The sequence below is a fragment of the Onychostruthus taczanowskii genome, unplaced genomic scaffold (genome assembly GCF_017590055.1).
Source record: "Onychostruthus taczanowskii isolate IOZ18803 unplaced genomic scaffold, ASM1759005v1 scaffold109, whole genome shotgun sequence".
NCBI lineage: Eukaryota > Metazoa > Chordata > Aves > Passeriformes > Passeridae > Onychostruthus > Onychostruthus taczanowskii.
In genome coordinates, this window is record NW_024497519.1 from 113070 (window position 1) to 135592 (window position 22523).

General features: G+C 36.3%; 1 protein-coding gene across 2 annotated transcripts; it reads right to left on the bottom strand.

The window, feature by feature from the left end:
* Positions 1-4086: 4086 nt before the first annotated feature.
* TYRP1 (tyrosinase related protein 1) lies at positions 4087-14788 on the bottom strand. 2 transcript variants are annotated; one of them, XM_041419723.1, is made up of 8 exons: positions 14626-14788; positions 13699-14170; positions 10549-10868; positions 9033-9237; positions 8014-8181; positions 6456-6635; positions 4930-5076; positions 4087-4394 (listed from the first exon to the last, which is right to left on the bottom strand). In XM_041419723.1, the coding sequence occupies exons 2-8, from the start codon at positions 14078-14080 to the stop codon at positions 4189-4191; spliced, it is 1608 nt and encodes a 535-aa protein (XP_041275657.1). In that variant the 5' UTR covers positions 14081-14170; positions 14626-14788; the 3' UTR covers positions 4087-4188. The 2 variants fall into 2 exon arrangements, with proteins under 2 accessions (XP_041275657.1, XP_041275666.1); XM_041419732.1 differs by having other exon boundaries at positions 4104-4394; positions 14646-14693.
* Positions 14789-22523: the final 7735 nt, after the last annotated feature.

A 22523-nucleotide genomic window follows, 5' to 3' on the forward strand; every position in this document is an offset into this window, starting at 1 on the left:
TAGAAATTCTTCTTACTGAAATCTAGGGAAGGAGAGGAGATATCATTACTGTGTTGTTTTGCTCCCTCTCATCTTTCTTCAAATTTAAAGTTCACAAAGAATTTTACAGGTTATTATTGTGCCACTGTGTGTTCTCTTCCAGTACTGCCCTAAGGTAGGTGACCATCCACATAGTGCATTTTTGTGCATCAAATTTCACTTGAAAGACCTAAATAAGGCTGATTCAGTCTTCATAATTCTGCTACAGGAACTAGCCCTGTAGCCCTGTTACATTTTTCAGTAATATATCGCTACCTCTCCTCTCACTAATTCTCTTCCCAGTTCACACACTTCCTCTTTCAATTCCTAATTTTTCAGGCTTTAGCACATGGCATTTTATGAAGCTCTCAAAGTCAATATAATTCCTAAATAAAATATTTGGTTTATCTTACCAAAGAAAGGTATTAAGCTGGTTAGTATGTTCTAAATTTGATAAATCTGTCATGTTAGATCCAAATTGTATTTCCATGGTTTGTTTTGAAGACTGTCAGCTATTGAGTTTAATTTAATATGTTTGCCATTCCACAGACCATTTTTACCTTCTATCCCTCACAAAATACTTCTACTCCCAATTGCACAATATGCCAGGTGACCTGATAAAATTATTCAGACACCTTACAGATGGACTAGCAATTTCAAAAATAATTTTTAGGCTCTTGGATGAAAATTACCTTCTGTCTTGATGCAGATGTATTGTTTAGTTCCTGTCTTGTTAGGCAGTTTCTATCTGTCATGCCATTAGCTTTTAACTCTTTCTATTAAAGAAGCATGGTTCATCTTACAAAAAACAGAGATAGAATATCATTGACATAGGAAAATGTATCTTTATCATGTTAATCTTGACTGTGCATTTATTGCATTTTCATTTAGATGGTTAAAGAACATTTTCAATATTTGCTTTCCAAGGTCAAATGCAACTTTGGCAGCCTTCTTTTTTGTCTCTAAAATTCATGAACTTAGTTCCTTTTCTGTCTTAACACCTGCATTAATTTAATTTTGTCCAGAGAGAACCCAAATTACTGTTTTACTCTTTGAATTCACTAATCTACTAATTTGGTTTTCTGTAAGAGAAACAAATGTTGAAAACCAAACTTAGGGAGCTAAGAGGGAAAATTAATGTAAAATTCATTAATATCCCTGTTATAGGGGATGTCAAAGAGGCCTAAATTGTTTGTGTGTTTGACTGCTTTTTGTGCTTTTGTTTTGTGATACACTGCAATATAAGTCAAAAGAATAATAATGTGGTATATAATAATACAAATGATTATTTGTGGAAAGAGGATCTATCAGCAATTACATCCCTGGGGTTTTTTTTCCCCTTAGCATCATTATTAGTTCTTATTCAGTAATCTCCAAATTTTATATAAATTTCACAATTCTAATTTGTGTGAGAGTTTCTGCCTGACAAATCTTTGAGCTACACTTGTATCCAAATCTGAGATTTCTTTCACTTTTTCCTTAATTGTGCCACCTTTTTTGCTATTTATGTCACAGTTCCTTTTGGCATGGTCATCAGTTCACCATGAATTTAGCTCTATGTTCTCATCATTTCCAGGTATACCATTTTCAGTTATACTTTACACTTGCATTGTAAAACTCTTGTATGTATAAACCTTCAGGAGAAGAACAGGGAGGAAAAGTCATAGGGGAAAGTGACATCATGTGCTTCATAATTGCTGCACCTAGGATTTCTCAGTTAGGATTTTTTTTCCCACATTTTCCATTCCTCTCTTCTTGTGACCTTTCCTACTTGTTTTTATCTCCATATAAAAAGGTAAAGTCTACAATTATGATGCAATCTATTTTCTGTTTTTATTTATTTTTCTTAATTTTTTTCATATGCTGGTCATCTCAGATTTCAAATCCAAGCTATTTTTTTCCCCATCATATTTGTTCAGGAACAAGAACCAGGCAGCTTCAATGAATGGCAGGAGCTTGTCCACACCCAGACATAGTTCAAGGACTGCAAACAGTGACCAAAAGAAGAACTTATGAGACTATTATCAAGAATGGGTCAAGCACACAGTTCTACCCTTTTCTTCCTTCTCTAATTCCTGGGTGTACTATCCCTTTTGTTTTATCTCTGCCATGAAAATTGACTTTGCTTCTTTCACTTAGATGTGGCAGCTGTAACTAGCAGGCAGTTGTCTTAATCTCGGACCTTCAAGACTTGTGCCCTTCTCAAAGCATGAATGTATGCTTTTACTTTAAGGACTGAATAGCTTTAATGGCTAACATCCTCTTCTCAAAATCTGATTTTGCCTTGACATTTTCCTTCTCCTGTCAAGCTTCTGTATGGTTTTTTTATCCATTCAAGTAAAAGCACTTCAGAAAGGAAACTCTATTTTTTCTCAGATTATAAATGAACCAAATGAGTCACAGATGTAAAAATGTGCAATCTAAGAACATTCATCAGGTCAGTAAAAGCTAAGAATAAAACCCAGGTCTCTTGACCCCAGTCCAAACTGTGTTGGATCACCCTACTTTAATCCACTGAAATCAGTAAAGTGGATGACTTCTTAAGTTGCTAGTCAGTATGAGAAAGAGTGGCAGGAAAAGGCATTTACATTGGAGCATAAGCCACTGCTTGTATATGTGAAATACTTAGTGGCTAGACTGTATGTTTGAGCACAAGAGCAAACAAAAATTTCCTGTTTCTGATTAACTGTGCCATAGGTCCTAGAGGTGTAATTTTTCTTTCTCAGTATCAGTTATGTGTGTAAATTTTTGTTGCCCTCCATAACTCATGCTTGGTAAAGTAGGTTGAAATGGTAACCCATCTTCCACTTGCCTAGTCAAGAGTACTTCCCGCTTGCATCATTCTGAATGTATCTCCTTGCACACCTGGCAAGGTGTGTCTTGTGCACACCTGGTGCTCACTGAAACCCCTGAGGTTAGCATGGCATGTGACCCTTACTTCTATCTAGTAACTTAGTGTCTAAGAGGGCTGCCTCAGACTGAAGGAGCTCAGCCCAAGTCACTTGCCATTTCTGTGAAGCTGGGCTTAGACAGAAGAGATACAAAGGACATCTTGATGTAACATTCAGTTAAAGTTGAGTGCATTCAATAGCCCGAAACCAGGAACATCCCTGTTGTCAGTTAATGACTGCTAAATTAGATTCAATAACACATCACAGGAAGACAATCTGATGATTTATTGGTACCTAGTTAGGATGAGAGAGAGGAGGTGAGGCTTGAAGCCAGATTCCTCAAGCCCCACCTCAGGCTGTAAAGGCAGGTGTCAGTTTGTTCCTCTCCTGTTGGCTTATGTTGAATTAATTCAACAGCCACATCTTAAGGCTATTTTCCCAAGTGTCTTCTACAGCTTAATGCCTAGGGCCTTCTTTCAAAGTACAAGAGTGGTTTTAAATTCCAGCATGAGACAACTGAAACAAAGTCTTTCATTGCTGGGGAGAATGCTCTGCAGTGGGGATAGTGGGAGAGAGGAAGTGAGTGAGTGTCAAAAATAGAAATAAAAATTAAGCAAAGGCTTCTGTCAGCTGTCCTTTCAACTGAATGCTCTTGCAGGCAGCTGTGTTTGAACACCTGTTTGAAGTTTCCAAATATTGGAGAAGCTTTGACAATGAATATCTTTTCACAGATCCACTTAAAACCAGCAATTGGTTCAGAACTAGATTTTGTGAATAAAGTTGATTTCAAATATACCCTTCTCCTCAGAATTCCATTGTCACTTTCTGTCTGGCATGATGACTATTTTGAAACACATTCTACTCATCTAGCCAAGGTGTTTACTTGTATTTCGCATTCTCCTTCTGTCCTGTTCTAGACTTGACCTTTTCACAAAAGTACCTCATAAAAGAATTCTGGCTATAAAGGTTAGATGAAGTCAGATGACATTGGCTATTGGCAAGTTAACTAATGTTTGCCAGATTTTACAGAAATATGCATAGGAATGTCCTGCAAGTAACCTTGAAAGGTTCTGTTATAATCAACACAGAATTAGCATTGCAAAGAGGTCTTATTGATGCCTAGGTGTGATGATGAAAGTGGACGTGAAACCTGAAGGAAACATACTGAGACAGCTGACAGTTTATGCTCTTTATTTTAAAGCAGGTGGATGACCACCATTTATGAAATAAAGCAAAAAGATCCCCAGTTTCAGTCAGATGCAAAAAAAGTGCCATCTCTTCAAACAACAGACTGGCTTGGTGTTGGTATGCCATCATAATCATCTGAGTAGTGCTGATACTGGTCAGTAAGAAGAGGCTGGTGCAAGTCATCTTTATTTTTCTTGACACGTACGATACATGCAGCAGCAGCAAAGATAATTGCAACAAGAACCAGTGCAGTCACTATTGCAATAGTTATCATCTCTGTGACACGCAGAGCCCGACCTAAAAGTAGGAAAACAAAAAGCAAAGAGATTAAAAGCAGAGTCAAGTGATATGGATAAATATCTGAAGTTCAGACTGGAACTCAGCATTTGTCATTGTTCACTGAGTTGGGAGTAGAAGTAATTCAAATTTTGTTTGATAATTCTTGTTCAAAAATGTAAGAAGATTTAGTCTATCTTGCCTCACTCTAAAATCTGTTCTGGACCTTTCTTCTGCCACCTTGTTTGTGAGGACTTGTATTCTCTCTAGTGAGTTAATGAACCTATTTGACATAGGAATGAGGACATTCTGCAAGGTTAAGGTCCAAATGAGAACTTCTCGTAAAATCAGGGTGGGTACTGGGAACTTCATGGTGGGACAGTCTCTGACCAGCATCTATACCAAATCGCAAGCAAACATTTGGAAAGTAAGGCAGGAAAGGAGGCAAAGACCTTTACAAAGACAGCAAATATTGTTGGTGAAATTTGAATAAATTTCAAGAGACAAAGATATGAAGGAAAAAAAGGAGAGGCAGTATCTAGGCTGCACAGTTTACCTGGCCACTCGACTTCATAGCTGTATCCCAGGTTTTCTGGTGCAGTAACAAACATTTCATTATTGGTTACTGGAGGCCAGAAAGGAACCATGTTGTACTGTCGGTTATGTCCAATAGGGGCATTCTCCAGTGGGTATGTTGAAATATCTGTATTTGAAAGTCAAATCACATTTCTGTAGATAAATTCAAAATAAATTGCACTACTTCATTTTTTTTCCAACTCAGGGTTTTGAGTACCCCAGAAATCTTTTTCAGTTGTTCCAGAAGGATTTGTTTCCTGTTGTGGCAGATATAAAGTAGTGTCTCTATACTGTCCAAAACCAAGGCCACTAATGTTATCTCTGGTTTTCAATAGAAATCACCAGTAAATTTTTTAAAAAAATTTGCCTGTGTTGGGCTTTTTATTTCTTCTCACTTGGAAAAGGAGAAATATGTCAAAGACTTTTTTCTGCGTTTTTACTTTGCCTGACTGTAGCAGTGATGAACAGGGGGGCAGTTGATGTAAATTCCAGTGGATTTTTTTTTTTTTGCAACATTATGCTAAATCAGAAGGAAATTAGATGAAATAAAAATCAAAACACAACAGAAAATTCCCAAACCAAACCAAATCAAACCAGCAACAACAACAACAAAACCCAAAACATAATAGAAAGAAAATACTTTGTGGTAAGATGATCCTAAACCTTGTGATAGATCATGTAAGAACCACAAGGGGATACAATTGCTCTCTGAGAGCTGGTGTGAGAAAATTCAATGAGGTGGGTTGTGGAAGCTGCACAAATCTCAGTTGTGCAGCAACAGCTGTCTTCTGTAGAAGAAGGAAGAGGAGTATAGATTATCCTAAGAGAATAAAGTTGCTGCATTGTATGGAGGAATACAGTTGCTGCATGGTGCATAGACATAAGGGTTAGATTAAATTCTCCCCTAGTCCACTGATGTAAGTCTCCTTCCTTTTTTTTTTTTTTTTTTTCCCCTTCATTCCTTTCAAATTCTTCCTTCTATTGTTCCTTTCTCCCTCTTTTTCACTTTCTCCTGTATTACCTTTTTCTGGAATTAAAAAAGCAAGGGCAGAAATGGTAGCTATCCTTTAGAAGCATACAGAGATGGTTGTTGAATGCTGGTAGTATATAATAGAGGTGGTGAAAATGAATGTGTATGGCATCTGTCCTTCCTTTGACAAGAAGAAAATAGTTATTTACTCCACACAACGGTGGAATGTCTTCAGGGTTTACAATGTCCTTGCTCTATGGAGACAGTGTATTCCCACATACTGTTCTCTTGAATTGTGCCTGCTGTGTCAGACGAGGTCGCTGCACAGAGAGTGGTCTGCAATTGGATGTCGATGGGGTGAGGAAGAGAGCTTGCTTGTTGCTACTTTGTCACTGTTAGTGGTACGAACTCTTGAAATTCCAATCCTCTCTCCTAAATTTAGGGACATCTTGCTGTCCCACAAGAAGGAGTTGAGTTTTTGTGACTACAAAGACTGACAACCAGCCATCGTGCCTCTGTCCATGAGAACATCTTACCTGCAGAATGCCGTCTCAGCCACTCATCAAAAAGAGCATCTGTAAATGTGTGCAGGAGGACAAAAATGGGGTCATTTGGTGATAAATGAGTTTGCCCTCCTGTCCCATTCAAAAATAGATGAGCCAAATTATGAAGACTTCGAACTGCTGGGTCATATTTTCCTGAAGGATCACTGTACCCTGAATATGCAAAGAAGAAAACAAAATTCCAGTGAAGATTTTATTTGGAAGCTGCAGTCTCAGATTAATACTTTTTTTTTTTCTCTGAAATGCTTTCATGTTGTTATGTTGCTTTGCTTAAAACAAAAGGGTAGTTAATTCTCTACCTACTGATATTTGGGAAATGTTCCTGGAATACATAATTTTCAGATTAAAATAGCCTTTATGAAAGAATGCTGGGAATGTGGACTGCAAAGCTGCTGGGTTCTACCACAAAAATTGCCAAATAACATCATAGCATGAAACTAGAGGTATATATTTAGCCCCTATATATCTTTCACATACTAAAATAGTTTCATGAGTTTTCTAACTGCTTACTAAATCAGGTGTATCTTGATATTTATTCTAATGAGCTAGCTGTTAGGTTTCCATACATCACTTCTATGCATACTGGGAACACATATTGGAAAGCTTCACGTGCTCTGATGTTGTTTATTTTTTATTCAGTGAAGGTAGAGTGTAGCCTTTCTTGTGCCCAAAACCTCATAACCCTCAAATCAGATGGTAGGATCTGAAGCATCATGAAAACTCCTGTGTTCAAGCTTTGGACAATTGTTCCAGGGAGGGATACATACAGTTAATTTTTTAAAGCCATATTTGGACAACTAGGTATTGATAGACAGCAATTTGAACTGTCACTTTTTAATTTTTCCTGTTAAAAGCTCTGGATTATTAAGGTATAGAAGAAGTTGTTAGGATGCCCTCTGAACACTGTAAATCAAATCTTTAGGCTCTTTTTTCTGTTGTGTGTCTGTGTGTGTGTCTGTGTGTGTGTTCTGGTGTTGGAGGGTTTAGTTTTAAACATGCAGAGCTTATAGAAGAACAGTTTTATGTCCCAGAGAGTAGGGCTAGCATGTCTAGCAATAAATCCTGTACCCAGAGTTCAATTACGATTTAAATACTATTGTACTAAGTACTACCACAGCTTTCAATTTATTTTGATTTCTTTTCTTTGTTTTAATTCAGATACAAGAATAACTGCTAAAAGCCCTTGTTTGCTTCATTTAGGGATGCAGCAGCATCAATCCACAGGCAAGGACTGTGTTTTCAACAAAGGCAACTTACTAAGTATGTGCCAAGGACCTGAGGTTATTTTTTACTTAGTATACCAGCAGTAGACTCTTGAGACCTTTACACATTTTACATTATTTACATTTTACAATAATTTACATAGCTCTTATTTCCTCTTAATACTGAGGTAATACTTAATGCTAAGAACAATGTGTTCTTCTTGTCCAACAGCCTGTCTCAAAACTCATACTTCCAACAGGAAAAAGTGGCAAGTCTGCTCCCTGACTTATTTGGAGTTGTTCCAGGTATTTTTATTTGCCATGTTTACCTTCTACTGTGTTACGGAAACTGTCTGTTGAATTGGAATAAAAAGGAGGAGTGTCAAATACACCAACTTCCAAACACTGAGCAACATCCTCAGGCTCTGGGAGACGCTGTACCATAGGTCGTGCTACATTTCCAGCAGGATTTCTTCGGATGGGACCACCCTCAGTACCTGGAAATGGAGAGAAGAGAGAAAACAAGGTCCAGAACAGTAGGCCACAGAACAAATCACTCTCATGACTGAACCATGGAGAAAAATTCCTCACAAATAGCACTTACACTGAATGAACTGATCAGTCCCTTATGTCAGGCAAAGAATTCTCATGGGGCCCTGTGTTCTGGATTCTCTGCTCCAGGATGTAAAAAGTCATCTAGAAGCTTCTTACTGAAGTTTGTTCTCTATATGATTTAGGAAAATTTTCTACAGACTTTCATGTGATTTCATGATGAGACCTAGGCCAACATTATTGAGGATGTCTGATAGCATAGCTGGGAAAAAGATTATGTAAATGACTAATCCAATATTGGGGGATTCCTAATTTTCCCCATATTTCCTTGACGATTCTTCTATGAAGAAACATACTGGTATTTTAAAAATTACATTAATTTGGGTAGGCATGTTAGAATGTGGTATTACTCACACTTAAAACATGGTGTGCATAGTTATTATGGGGATTTGTTGGGTGTTCCCATTTTAGGAGCAGAATGGCATGGATGTGATAAGTGGAGAGTCAGAAGAAAAGTTAAGCTTCAGTTAAGAAATAACACTGCCAGATATTATTTATGGTGCAAGAGATTAATTGGTACTGCATAAGAAGGGAAGGCAAAGCATTTAATCTTTCTTCTGCTACAAGCTCCTTATAGTATGTATTATCTCAACAGACTGATGAAACATGGATCAAGAATATTCAAAAACCAGTTCAAGACCTTTTGGCTGGAAAAAGTCAATGCAATGTAGAGTATTACATTTATTTATTATTCATAGAATTTTCTCTCCAGATATCTTCTATCATTCATACTTACTGTTACAGATGGTTCCCAAGGTTTCGTAATCTTCTACATTTTCACATAGCACTCGCCACTGAGAGAAGATTGAATTCTGGCTTATAAGAGAGACATCAAAATTGCTTCTAGCTCCCATCAAGTCATCTGAGCAGATATCACATGTATTTTGTCCTGTTGCAAAGTTCCAGTAGGGCAGTCCAAAAGTGGGGTCCTGTAGCATGTTCTAATCCACATAAATACGGTGTTACTACGTGTTGACACAGACAGCTATAATATTTACTGCTAGAAGAATGTTGAAAAACAGCTAAATACATCTCAGTAAAAGTCAGAATCCTGCCTTACAGAAGAGAAGAACTCTATGTAAAATTCATGTAGAAGCTTTTGGTAGTTTTTCACATTGATATCTTTGCTCAGCAGAACAGATAGCTGTACTGCTGAACTGAATCATGGATCTTCCCCACTAATAAGACAGTACCTCTCCCATGAAACCATATTGCACTCAGTCAGAAACATAAATTAACACTGAGGCCCCATTTTCCAAATATTTTAATGGCCTGTCAGCAAAACCAGTCTTTGTAGTGCACATAATAACTAGGTCAACTGTGGAAATGAAGGAAATATAAAGAATAGGGGTACTGGCTTTTCCAATTGGCATAGTTTGGTTCTAGTACAGGTTAGAGTTGAACAGTTCTGGAGTCAGTGAGGGAAAAATACTTTGACTAATGATCAAGTCTACTGACATAAATAGGAATATATATTAAATCTAAAGATAGAACTTCTCAGGGCCTTCACTTAGAGAAATGCCACTGATGACAAATGTGTATCTTGGAAGGGAGTTTGTGCCTCAGCCTGATGTAAAGCAATTAAGGCTAGTGGAAACACTGAAGTGATTTCAGACACTATTTAGTCCTGACCTTGAAAATTTAATTCTTGCTTTTTTAGGAGGGATGATGGCTCATAAAATACTATACCCATTTTGTGAATAGGTCTGCATAAGAGAAGGAAAAAAAGAGAATCATTGATTTATGGAACAGGGTATAACAAAACACTAGTTTCTGTAACCAGTTACACAAACTAAATGTGATTCTGAATATCTAAGCCATCTCTGCTACCACTTTCTTCAGAATTTCTGCTGCTTTGGCTAATGTTATTCAAGAATAATGGCCATGAGATTAAAAGCACCACTGAAAATAACATTGTTGGTCCAACAAAATGTCTTATATCTAGAATACATCTTTTTTTTTTTTTTTTTTTTTTTTTTTTTTTTTTTTTTCATGAGATTTTTATGGAAATTTTACATTTTCTATTGCTTTGATTAAAATATTATATTTAAACATCTCTATAAAAGTGACAGTCTGAAGCCTAAATGCACTCTATTAATTTTGTATACCAAATGAGTTACTGAAATTGAAGCAGAATCAATTCAACATGTAGGGAAAGCTGCTGCCATTTTTCCCTATTTTAATACGGAGTGAAGTTTTTCAACTGTACAAAACATAGCACGAATACCAGTAAACATTTAGAGGAACTTCACCTGCATGTCTCTTTCAAGCTGCAATAGATGGTATCTATGCCATGTGACAAAAGCGGGTCCCTCATGAGAGAAATCAACTCCAAAACTCTGCTGCCCTGCACCAAGGAAAGTCTTCCTGACAGAATAATAATGAGACCACACAAAGTAGTTATAAATGGAGATATTCTCGAACTGAGGTGTGTTGCCATCTGGTCCAAAAATTTCTTCACGTCTTCGTGTGGAAATAACGATGTCAGGATGGACTGTCACCTTGGCTTGGTGTAAGGCATTCACAAAGCGGTTCCTTTCTTCTGCACTTAGGTCCAAAAGATTCCTTCTGACTGTGGTAATACAGAAGAAGCAAGTTACCAAAGTACTAGACACTGAAGTCTGATCTCAGAGTACTTGTTTATTGTGTTCCTGATAATTCTGGGTAAGTCCCTTTTTCTTCAGGTATTCACCCTTTTTTATAGGGGAAACTCACTGAGCATAAATATATAATGTTATTTATTTTGATAAAATCTGAAATAAATTAAAAGAAAGCTCCAATCCTTGCAATTTTATTACTTGCAGGAGTACTATTATAGATTATTTTTCTATCCCGCTAGAGGAAAGACAAAGACCATTCTTTGTCATACAAACTTTTCCAAACTTCATCCAATATGTTTAAGGTTTCCTGTGGTAGTACTCTACAAGAAATAAACACTATAAACTAATTTATAATAATCAGAAACTCTCTGTTTGGCAATTGAATGAGGAATTAATTTTTTTATTCTTGAACCTTTGTAGGAAAAATGGCAGATTTACCAGTGAATTATTAGGAATTCCATGCAGTACAGTATCACTTTAATCTCAGATTCTCTCTTATTTTATCTCTTTAACCTGACATGATTAACAATTGCTACATATTAGTCGTTTTTAGCAGTATATCTCAAAATAATGAAAAAAATGCCATTGTCCACACATAGAGAGTGAAATAAACAGGAAAACTGACTTGTTGAAATAGCAGTGTTTCAGCATGAAGAACTGAGTTCAGATCACCTCAGTCCTTCTTCCACCTGGTCTGAGAAAATCTCTGGCTAAGTCTGGACTAAGATAAAGATAGAAGTTCTCACAATTGTTATTCAATATATACTTATTGTCATTATAAAAAACACTGTAAAAATCCATAACTCATTGGCCAAATTAGTGATCGATTATGTTCATACAAGAAACAACAGATCTTTAACATGAATCTATATGAAGAATAAAACTGAATTGAGTTTCACTTAAAAAAAAAAAAATTCAGTGAGGGATATTTTAGCATCTGGGAAATTTAAATAAAGTCTTTCCTGAAACACGAATTTCATCCAAGGATTGTGTATCCTGAAACATACTTTTTTGTTTTGCAGAACTGAACTGACATGAACTGAACCTCATCACTAAATTGATGGGGTTTTAGTTTTGCTTGTTTTTCTTTGCTTGGTTGGTTGGTTGATTTGTGATGTTTTTTGTAGTGCTTCAAATAGAGAGCTATAATTGTCCATCTAATTTTGATTTACATAGGCATCTTAACATTTTCATTTTTAAACTATATGCCTGAACCACAACAAAAAAAAAAAAAATCGAATATTATTAGAGTTAGTCATGAACTGAGAAGATATGAAGACACCAAAGTGCATTTTACAGCAATTTAGTATGGCTGTACCAACAGTAATCCAGTAGTTATTTCTAAAATCTGAGCAAATGGGGCCTATGGTTCTGTGAATGGGCAAAAGAGGTGACCTCAATGTGGAAACTTAGAGCATAATGGGAAACTAATTTACACTTTTTTAAACTCATGTTATCATGCATGATGTATCTGATTTATTTGGCATTTTAATGCATTGTAAAGGATTTAATGTGAGAAAAGTTGAAAGTGCTGTTGTACATTCTAGAAAATCACCTAAAACTGCTGTTTGCCTGTCTCTAGTTTTACATTAACTTTGTGTGTAACATTTGTCTCTTGATTATTCTTCAGAGTTGTTATCATTGTAAAATACAATAGGCCAAAATATCAGAGAGTGCAATCTGGCTTAGCATGCCCAATTCACAAATGATACTTTCTCCTTTCTAGTTTAGTTCTTGAAGCTCAAAGAAGGAAAAAAAAATCAAATATTCTTCCCATAGCCATCAATAACTTATGATTAAGGAATTGTTGTTAAAATTTTGATTTGGTAAGTGGTGATTTGTTAACCCTTTCTGGGACATGCTCTTACATCCATGGAATGTTCTCTTATCTGGTGAAAATGTCAGTGCTGATTTCTGTTTCTGCAGAAAGAAACACTGCATATTTGTGATAGAGACCTCTTGTTTAACATCAACAGAATCCATTGCTCATTTTGGGGGAGATTATGGATTTTACATGATTTCAGTAACATCTTTGAAGTTAAAAATGTATAAATTTAAAAATAAAGATTGAAATCTTGTCCATTCAGGTGTTTTTCAGATGAGAACAAGGATCTGTCCCCAGGCCTGCTTGTATTTTTAAATTTCCCTATAATATTCAATATTTTTTCAGTCCTGCAAGGATTTCATAACAATTAAAAAAAAATTAAAGGATTGTTTAGCAATATGCTGGACTTAACTGAAACTGGAGTACTGAAGAAGGGCTTACCACACCCTGCACTGATTCATTTGAGCTGTCCACAGTCATGACTAATGTTTTTAGAGATAATGACAGCAGCAGGGACAGTAAAAATATACCAGACCAGGTACATAGTTTAGAATTGTATTAATGGACTTGGAATGAAAAGAACAGCTAAAATAGTCACAAGGTATTAAACATGTTGAGGTACATATTATTCCCAAATATGGTCACAAACAAATGTGCATGCCTGCATGCATGTTTTACTCTCAAGTCCAAAGAGTACCTTTTTTTTTTCAATATAGGTGCTCTATTCTTTAAAGGATTTTGATGCATTGACTACAGGTTTCTTTCCTTCCTTTTAATGGATAGTAAGTATAGGTAATTTATACACATGCTGAACAGCTCCTCTAGCTCCTGCCTTAATAACCCCTTTAGCAACATACTAAAATGCTATATAAATACAATGGACATTTTGTACCTTAAAGAGAACAAATCCATTAGGTACCTTTAGAAGCAAGCACTGACAATGAGCAATTTCCATGTGACATTTCTGATGTTCTTACCTATGTTGATCTGTTGGCTGCAGGTAGGTCCAGTCCAGCCGGGCCGGCAGGACCCGCAGTTGTAGCCGGAGAAGTTCCCGTTGCAGCGGCAGGTTTGGTTGAAGAAGCGGATGGGCCACTGCTCACGGTCATCCCGCCCGTCGTGGATGTACTGGGGGCCGTGGGGCCGCGAGTCGACAGTCACCTGCACGCACCGGCCCCTTCCCGTGGACACACCACACCGGTCAGTACCGGGCCCAAACACAGGGAAATAGTCTGGGCAGCACATGCCGCTCCTCAGGGACTCAACAGTTGCGCACTGTCGAGGGAACTGAGCTCCAGCTTGGCCCAACATGGTCAGAAGCAGCAGCAGGGAAAGGTAGAGCAGCATGGGGATCCGCATGACAGCGGGTCAAGCAGAGCCGGCTTGTTCCCAGAGCTGGCTGTCCACACACGCTGATTTCCTCTCCTGTGATGGAACACCCAGCTCCCTCTATGGAGAGAGAGAGAAAGCGAGAGAGAAAGCAGAATAAAAACAAGTGATACAAATCTCTGGGCTACCCCTTTCACCCCAAAAAATTCCTTCTAACTCTACACTTCAATACTCTATCTGAAAAGGTGAACAACTACGACCACAGACACTAATGTTCTTCTTATTATCTGCATGAATGATAGCAAATAAGTAGATCTATATTTGCTCATTAACTTCTAAATTCTTCCAAAATGTTCATTCACATTTTACACTTGCCAGAAAAATTTGCTTCACTACCACAAAGTTCTAAAACCTAAGGCACCAGTTTTCTGAAACTTCTTTTTTTCGCCCCTCCTGCCCTCCCCCAGTTCATGCCTTTTCTGCATTTAACTAGTATATCTTGTTCTCCCCTCTGTTTTTTTGCTGTTCTCCAGCTCCAGCTCCAACACAAAGCTATACTTCTTCATGCATTGTACCTGTTTTCTCTTTGTGCTACCTCTCCACTGCTGAAATCTTGTTCTATCTCTGCACGTCCTATGACTGTCTAACCTGAAATAAGCACTGCTAATTTCTCTCCTGGTTCAGTCTGCCTGCTAATCCTTCTTGTACCAACACAGTATGGCTTGGCCTCACCCTCCTTCCTCTCTTAATCCCCTTTCTACTTCAGTGCATTTCTCTGGACTTTAAGTACTTGAACAGCACATGATTTCTTTCATGCTTATCTCCTTGTGATTTTACAAGTTTTAGCAAAGGTCAGAGACAAATACTTGAATTCAAAACAGAACAAATGTGAAGTTGGGTTTTTGTTTGTTGTTTTTTTTTTCTTTAATTACTTGCAAAGAAAGGCTCATTTGAAAACAGACAAAGAACAGTGGGGAAAATCACATTTAACAGACACTTAGAAAAAGTTATTAAGATGGCATTTTCAAGATCAGGCTGAAGTAAGTGACTAAACAATGTTATTTATAAAATTAAATACTCCAATTTTTAAACTTAAAGCTTTAGTTTAACAATTAATTTGATACAAAAATAAAAAGACAATGATCATAGTGGAATTTCATGAAATACTAAGTGCTGAGCAGGTGCTATAAAGGGTAGTGGAACAAAGAAATTGACAAATCTCTTTAATTAAAAATACTTATTTAATCATTGCAAGGATGATTTCTGCTGTGCAAAAATGACTTTATTCAAGTTATTACTCTCTTTCTTATCTTTCAATAAGGATGGACTTCAGTGAGATAGAGAAATGTCAACTAGGGTGAAGATATGTCAAGAAACATCTTAACTGGCATCAAGACAAAACATTATCAAGTTTTCTGGGAAAAGGTTCAATCACACTATAACTGACATCAAGCAGGAAATGGATTACCTACTCTTTCTGCTTCCCTGTATGCAAGTCATAATGCAAGAGTGCACCTAATTCTGGCAGAAAAAAGAAACAGGCTTTTTGTGAGTTTATTCTTGCCAATCAGCCATGCACCAGAGCAGTTAACCTTGCCCTCTGTGCCTTGTATAACTTAACATGCTTGCTTCAGGGTAGGACCTAGATTTTTAGTACACTTCTCTGTCTCTTTAATTCATTCCTCATTTGCAGACAGTAATATTTCCTAGTCCTCAAATGAACCTCTTTTCTGTCTTGACTTCCACTTCATTCTCCATTTTAGCCTATATTCTCTTCTTTACTAGCTTATCCTTCTTCTTTCCAAGCTTAAACCTTTTCTCTTTGAACATGTCTATTGGGATACATGTGGCACAAATTTCACTGTTTTCACATCAGAAGGTAAACCAGAGCTAGTAAGAAACCTCTTGAGATTTTATCTGAAAAAACCTTAAACCAATACAGCAAATACAGCAAATTCATAATAAGCTTAAAAGGGATAAATGCTGCTCCTTAGACAAAGCCCCAGTAAAACAGAGCAAACACATGTACCGACTGGGGCTTCCTGGCATCATAAAACTTCCCATTATAATGGTGTACATGATTTAGATATTTTATAAACCTCTTGCACAGATAACACCTATGAATGTTTTACAACAAAGATGCACTGCTGAGGATCATATACCTTCTTTGCCTCCTGATATTCCCTTGGGTTTCCTGTTGGAAGTCTTGCTGAACCATTTGGTGGAATGCAATCCTTTTTATAATCTTTATTTTGATGTTCTTGCCATTTGAGATATATTGCATTTAAAGACTCCTGCTCTCCTACTGTGCCTGGAATGATTTGATCTTGGAGATTATCCAAATGCACATCTGTGTTTCTGCGGCTCAGTTCAGAAAGGGCTTGTCCACAAAAGCAAGGTAATGAGGAAAAAGTCAGTGTGTGAACACCTAGCTCACTAATTGCCTGTGTGGAATAAAAAACCTGAAAAGAGAGTTATTTAATATGCTATATGTTTGCATAAACCTTGAACCATTCTCTTTTTTTTTTTTTTAAACATTAGTTCTTGATGCTGAGAACTTCTTGATCTCTGTGCAGACACACAAGGTTTAGCTGTGGTCTGTACCCTAAGCTACTGGAGAAGGTTATAAAAATCTATATTTTTATATATTTTCTATATAGCCAGTTCTATTTGTGCTTGATGAAACCTGAGGTACTGATTCTGTCTCATCCCATGCCATCAGCCCTAGAGTCAAACATCAGCTCTCTGGGAGCTACTCGGTGGTCTTTAGTAAGAGTTGAGATACAGGCATCTGTTTGTTTAAAGTTTAAGAACACAGTATTCATTCAGAAGCTCCACATGAAAAGACATGTGATTGTAATGATACTGCTACATTCATTTTTCTTCCTGTGAAACAGTACCTTTAAGAAGCATTAAAGGTCAATGCCAGGAAACAGATTGTTATCAATGGTGCTCATGGGGCATATACAGCAGAAGATGATTGCCTAGTTACGTAGACTCTCTCTTTGTAGTTCTCCAGTTGTCATAGGCTTATTCAGTTCTACACATTTGAATAGCTAAATGACATTTTGAGTTTTGGTCTATTCTATTTTAGCTGTTACATTCTAACAGTGCTATGCAAGATTAATGTAAAAGACAGCAAAACTTACTTAGTTGTTTCCTTTTTCCTGAAGAGTAGGGGGAAAAAAATAAGAGCCAACCAGTTTAATGTTTTCCTAGCATACTATGAACAATAATCAGTTAAAACTACTATCTCAAGGCATCAGTAGACAGCTGCAGACTTTACAATGGAAATGGTGCTGGAGTTTTATTAACAGAACATGTGGATGCAAAAAAATATTCATTTACAAATAAATTGCAAATGAATGGGCAGCAAACAACAGTGATGTTAATTGATCTGTAGCCTTTAATTTTCTGCTTCTATTCAGAAAAAAACAAACAATGAGAAAGTTGTTGCTGAAAATCCTTTACCGAGATTAACACTTGCAGTGAAATTGGGACAAGATTTTCTTACTGATATTTATCATGCAAACTGTAGAAGTATATAATCACAAGGAGCACATAATTTCATTTTTCCCACAAGCCTTAGGTTTTAGCAAATTACTTTGAGCTATTTTGAGAATTAATGAGTGCAGCTACGGACATCTAAACCTCAGTGCTCTGTTAAATAACCAATTTGCTATAGTAGGAAGACAGTGGACCAGCCTCAGATAATGAAAATCAACACAGCCCCATTGGTTTTAATAAGACATAGAATTACAGTCAGCTGGAGGGAGCTTGGCTCATTTGTGTAGGTTAACCTTCAGCAGGCGTATTTGCTGACAAGAACACTACAAAAATAGTGCTGACTGTTACAAGCAGTACTTCCCAGTTAATTCTACCATGTACTGTCCTAGTCTATTATCTCCCTTTTTGTTAATTGAAAACTGAACCAGCAATGAATATGAAACTGCACTTAGTGCAGCCTTACGAAATCAAAAATACCATTCCAAGGAGTAGGAATAAAAAGATTTATTTTTTACATTTTTTTGGAGTGAGCATAAGGTTTTCACACATTCATTAAATTTTTTGACTCTTCCTAGTGTCATATGTTGTGTCAGATATGGGAAGTCCCATTGTATCTAAGACATATCTCAGAAATGGAGCAATATTGTTCATTTTTCTAGGAAACCATGCATATACTGTGCTGTACTCTACTGCAAGATTTCATTAAGGATTAATTTTAATTAAAGGAATATTAGTTAGTCACTTTTCTTATTGGTGACAAATTTCTCATCTTCATCCAGCAGACTGCATGATTCTTACTAAGTACTTAAATTACTCTCTGAGAGTAGGACTCTCATATTTTTATCAAGTACTTATTTTTCTTGCAAATAAGGTAAATTCTACTTTCATTTTGAGAGAATATGTATACCTTTCTTGAAAGCTGGACCAACTATAAATTCACGTATAGGAAACATAAATAAAACAAAGGAGAAGATTTTTATCTAAAGTTTTGATAACCTGATTAAAGACAAAAAAAATATTTTAGACAAATTTAAAGACTGATTTTTTTTAAGTATCAAATTTTCACAGTAATCTTACAAATGCTATAAACAGTTTAAGAAAAATAAATAATTTTAGTTATACCTACTCCATAATATATTCTATTAATCTAAAGTTTTAGCCATGCACTTAAATGTATCTTATAATGCTAACAATTTCTGAACATTTCCTCCATGTCTTTGTTATTCTGGAATGATATCAATAGGCTGAAGTATGGCTGAGAAATGAAATTGGCCTGTAGTTTCTTCTGCAAAATAAAGTGCAGAAAATTTGCTCTATATTTGTAGTTCAAAAGTTCACCTTCAGCAGAGAAACATATAGGTAATTGGAGTCTTTATTGCTTTCACCAAACACAGTCCAGTGCCTAGAGAGGTCTGCAGTTTCAAAATGATGCAATAGAGGAGACAAATGACTACCTACAGAGAAATGAGCGAGACCTAAAAGAGTGTTGCAGATAGGCATAAAATGAAAATAAGTAGCACTTGTCTAAGGGTTTGAAATGGCTGCAAAATAGCACACATCACTTTTGCCTCTTGAAAATATATGTAAGGTTTGAAAGCAGTATTTCAGAGAAACCGTTGTCTGGCAAAGGTACAAAATTGGGAAGAGCTTCCAGAAAGCAGAAAGCATGTTGTTGAGCCTGGAATCATTAGCTTTACTTTTGAGTGACTGTTGATGAAATCGGACTTTCTTAACAGCCTAAGGTGAAGGTGTTCTAATTCTAGGGACTACCATGGTATTAAAGATAGCTTTGTGTTGTGAGCAAATACAGTGAGCACACCACTTCGATTGCCATGATGCAGTTGCAGCTGGGCCATGTAAAACTCTGAAGTACAGAATAGGAAATTGTCTAACATGGTGTTAGAATGGCTGTCAGTGAGGTCTGCAGGTAGAGAGTTTACAGAAATTAAGGTGTCCATCACCAACAGTGCTGTGCACCTGTCATGCTACGCCAGGCTTTCATCTATCCACCTGCCAATGCAGTGTTAGGGAAATTTATCCTCCTCTGACCATACTGTAGGGAGATACTAATCAAGAAGTGTTATATGTTTTTTTCCTATTGTAGATGCACTTTGGGCAAGCTACTGAAGTAAATGGGAATTTTGCTACTGATTTTAAAGTTAGCAGTGTAAAAGCCAAACAAACATGAAATAAAACAAACCCCAGATCAAGGTAGATGATTCTGTCAATTTATATTATCTACTCTCCTGCCCTTTCAGATCAAATCATCTTCAAGGGCAAAGACAGTGCATGTCTAACACATTTTATCCATTATAAAACACCATGAAATTGAAGACATAAGAGGTCAGATTATTGTTTTGAGTAAACTGCAATAGCTCCAATAAATTACTGTTCAGGATATGCCCACTGATGTCCAAGAAGTTACAGCAATTTATATTTAGTAAGAATCAAGTCCTCTATGTTTCAATAAATTGAATCTGTATTTTTCCCTTTGCTGAAGTGGTTTCCATGAAAAACTACCTTCCAGTGTTATGAATTGAAAGTCCTGCTGGATTATACATACTATTATACATATGGCATTTTGTTCCAGACCGAGAAAAGGAAAAAAAAAAATACTGGCACAAGACTAATTTTTTCCTTAAATTAATGTTATTCCATTGATGGACACAAAGCCTTTTGACTGAAGCAAATAAATTGTGCACTGGGTAATATAGGTCAATAACTTATGTTTTGTAGGTGAAAATACTTTGTAGGCAGTTATCCTACCAGGCTAATATATGATGTTTTTAAAATTATCTTTAAAGAGTAATCACTAACATATTTGTGAAGCAAATAGAAAAGAGTTCAGTGCAAGGAAAGCCACTTAGCTATGTATTGACAAGAGAAAATGAACTAATAGCTGCTGTCTCCAGTGTCAATGTTTTTTTGTCTCAGAGCCCACTGAAATGAACAATATTCTCTCTTTTGACTTTACTGCACTGTAGACCATATCCATCATGACAGATTTTTAATATGCAATCACAAATGGCTTGCTCTAAGAAATAGAGTCTTGAAGCCCCTCACAAACCTTCTGAGTTAGCTTGAAAGCTTTGATGAAAATTATGTGATGTTTATGGGTTAAATGGATGAAGATTTTTTGGTCCTATGGAAAGTCTGTGATATTTTTGTCATGCCAGCAGCTTGGGAATTGTTTTCATTTGCAGCAGTAGAAGTTGATGCTGGTATATTAGACACCAAGACTAGAGGACACAACTGAAATACTTCTGATTAAGGAGAAAAAAGATTTTATTTTTTTTATTTTTATGACCCACACATAATGAAACAAAGCCCTATTTTACATTATTACCTTAGATGAGGTCTCAAAACTGTTGAAAGGTACGAGGAAAAGCAAGGGAGGCTGCTGCAAGTGATGATGTTAACATCATAACCGTAGCATTCTGTCCTTTAAAGACTATCTTTTGCCAAAACACAATAAAATAACAGTGCTAACCTTTTACATACTGAAAGGAATATCTGCAGATGCATTTTGAGGCTGATGTTTGTATTTATTATCTGTTAATATAAAGGTTCCAGTGACACTTTTTTTTTGCAAAAAAAATGATGGAGTCCTTTATCAGAATTAGTCTGAACAAGTGCATTAAAGCCATTTAATGTGTCACAGTATTTAAGTCAAATAGGATAGCTCCATTCATTTCATAATGCAGACTGTTTCATCATGAAGTTACTCAGCCATTTATTCTGAAAATGGAACAGTGTTTTTATTGCAGCTTTAACTGAAGTTGATAAATGTATAAGAATTGATGTTAAGGAGTGCTAAGTCCCATAAGTCGAACATAACCCTTGGGAATTTAATTTTTGAGCCGGCCTGATAAATCTCATTAATACTTGATATCTTCAATGTCACAAGATCAAATAAAAATCTTCGTTGTATCTGATAATGTGTAATGGATATTTACATTATCACTCGTTATCAACTAGTTCATTAACCTACAAAAAGCTTTGTTTCTCCAAAAAAAACCCACAAACCCTATTAACCTTTGCAACATAGTAGGAAATCTATACATTAAAATGTAACAAGCAAGGAATACAATTATGACTTATGTACACAGTTAATTTTTTAGTGTTGTCTAGATGGATTTAGGGTTCTGCTTTGGGTATATTTCAGAGGAAAATCTTCCTGAACAAGCGAAAAAGAAATGCGGTCTAACCTTCCCTTCTGTGAGCAGTAATAAAAGGCAACATGATGAAATTTTTTTGATGATGAAACTACTACCTCCTGCTTAGAAATCCTTAATTGAATGACTGTTTTAAAATGAGGGTGTGTACACTACCACGAAGCCCTAGGGGAACTCATATCACAATGAAAAAGATCAGCTAGGGAATCTGATTCCAATATTGTGGAAGCAATACTGCAGGTGTGCATTTCAGGCAAGGATCACAGGCCATTTCTAAATGCCATGAGTACTAAAGGCTCCAATATGCAGAAAGATTTACAGGTATGTCACAGATATCCTTTAAGACTTCATAAATGTTTCTATTGACTAGAAGGACTTCCCATGGAAATTAATGAACAAAGAACTCAAGAGGATCAAATAAGCATGTAAGAGAAATGTGTCTAATGATGACAGACATATATAAGTACAGAAAATGTTGAGCTATTTGGTGAATTAAATACTCACGAAACAGGTGATTACTGTAAATGCAGCTTTTTCAGAGTAGGAGGATCTTTTTAGTTAATAATGCATTGATTTTTGTCAGACATAAGTGACAGAACATTTAGCCATAGTTGCTTATATCTTTCTGCATTTTTTGGATGAGCATGTTGATATGCCTGTGATAGACTATGGAAGAAAAAATCATTCTTTTAAAGATTATTGATGCAGACTTCTATTAATTCTATCACATTGTCTTTTGAATAAATAATCTATCAAAATTTCCATATTTTTAAAGGGGGGTTTGGTGTTAG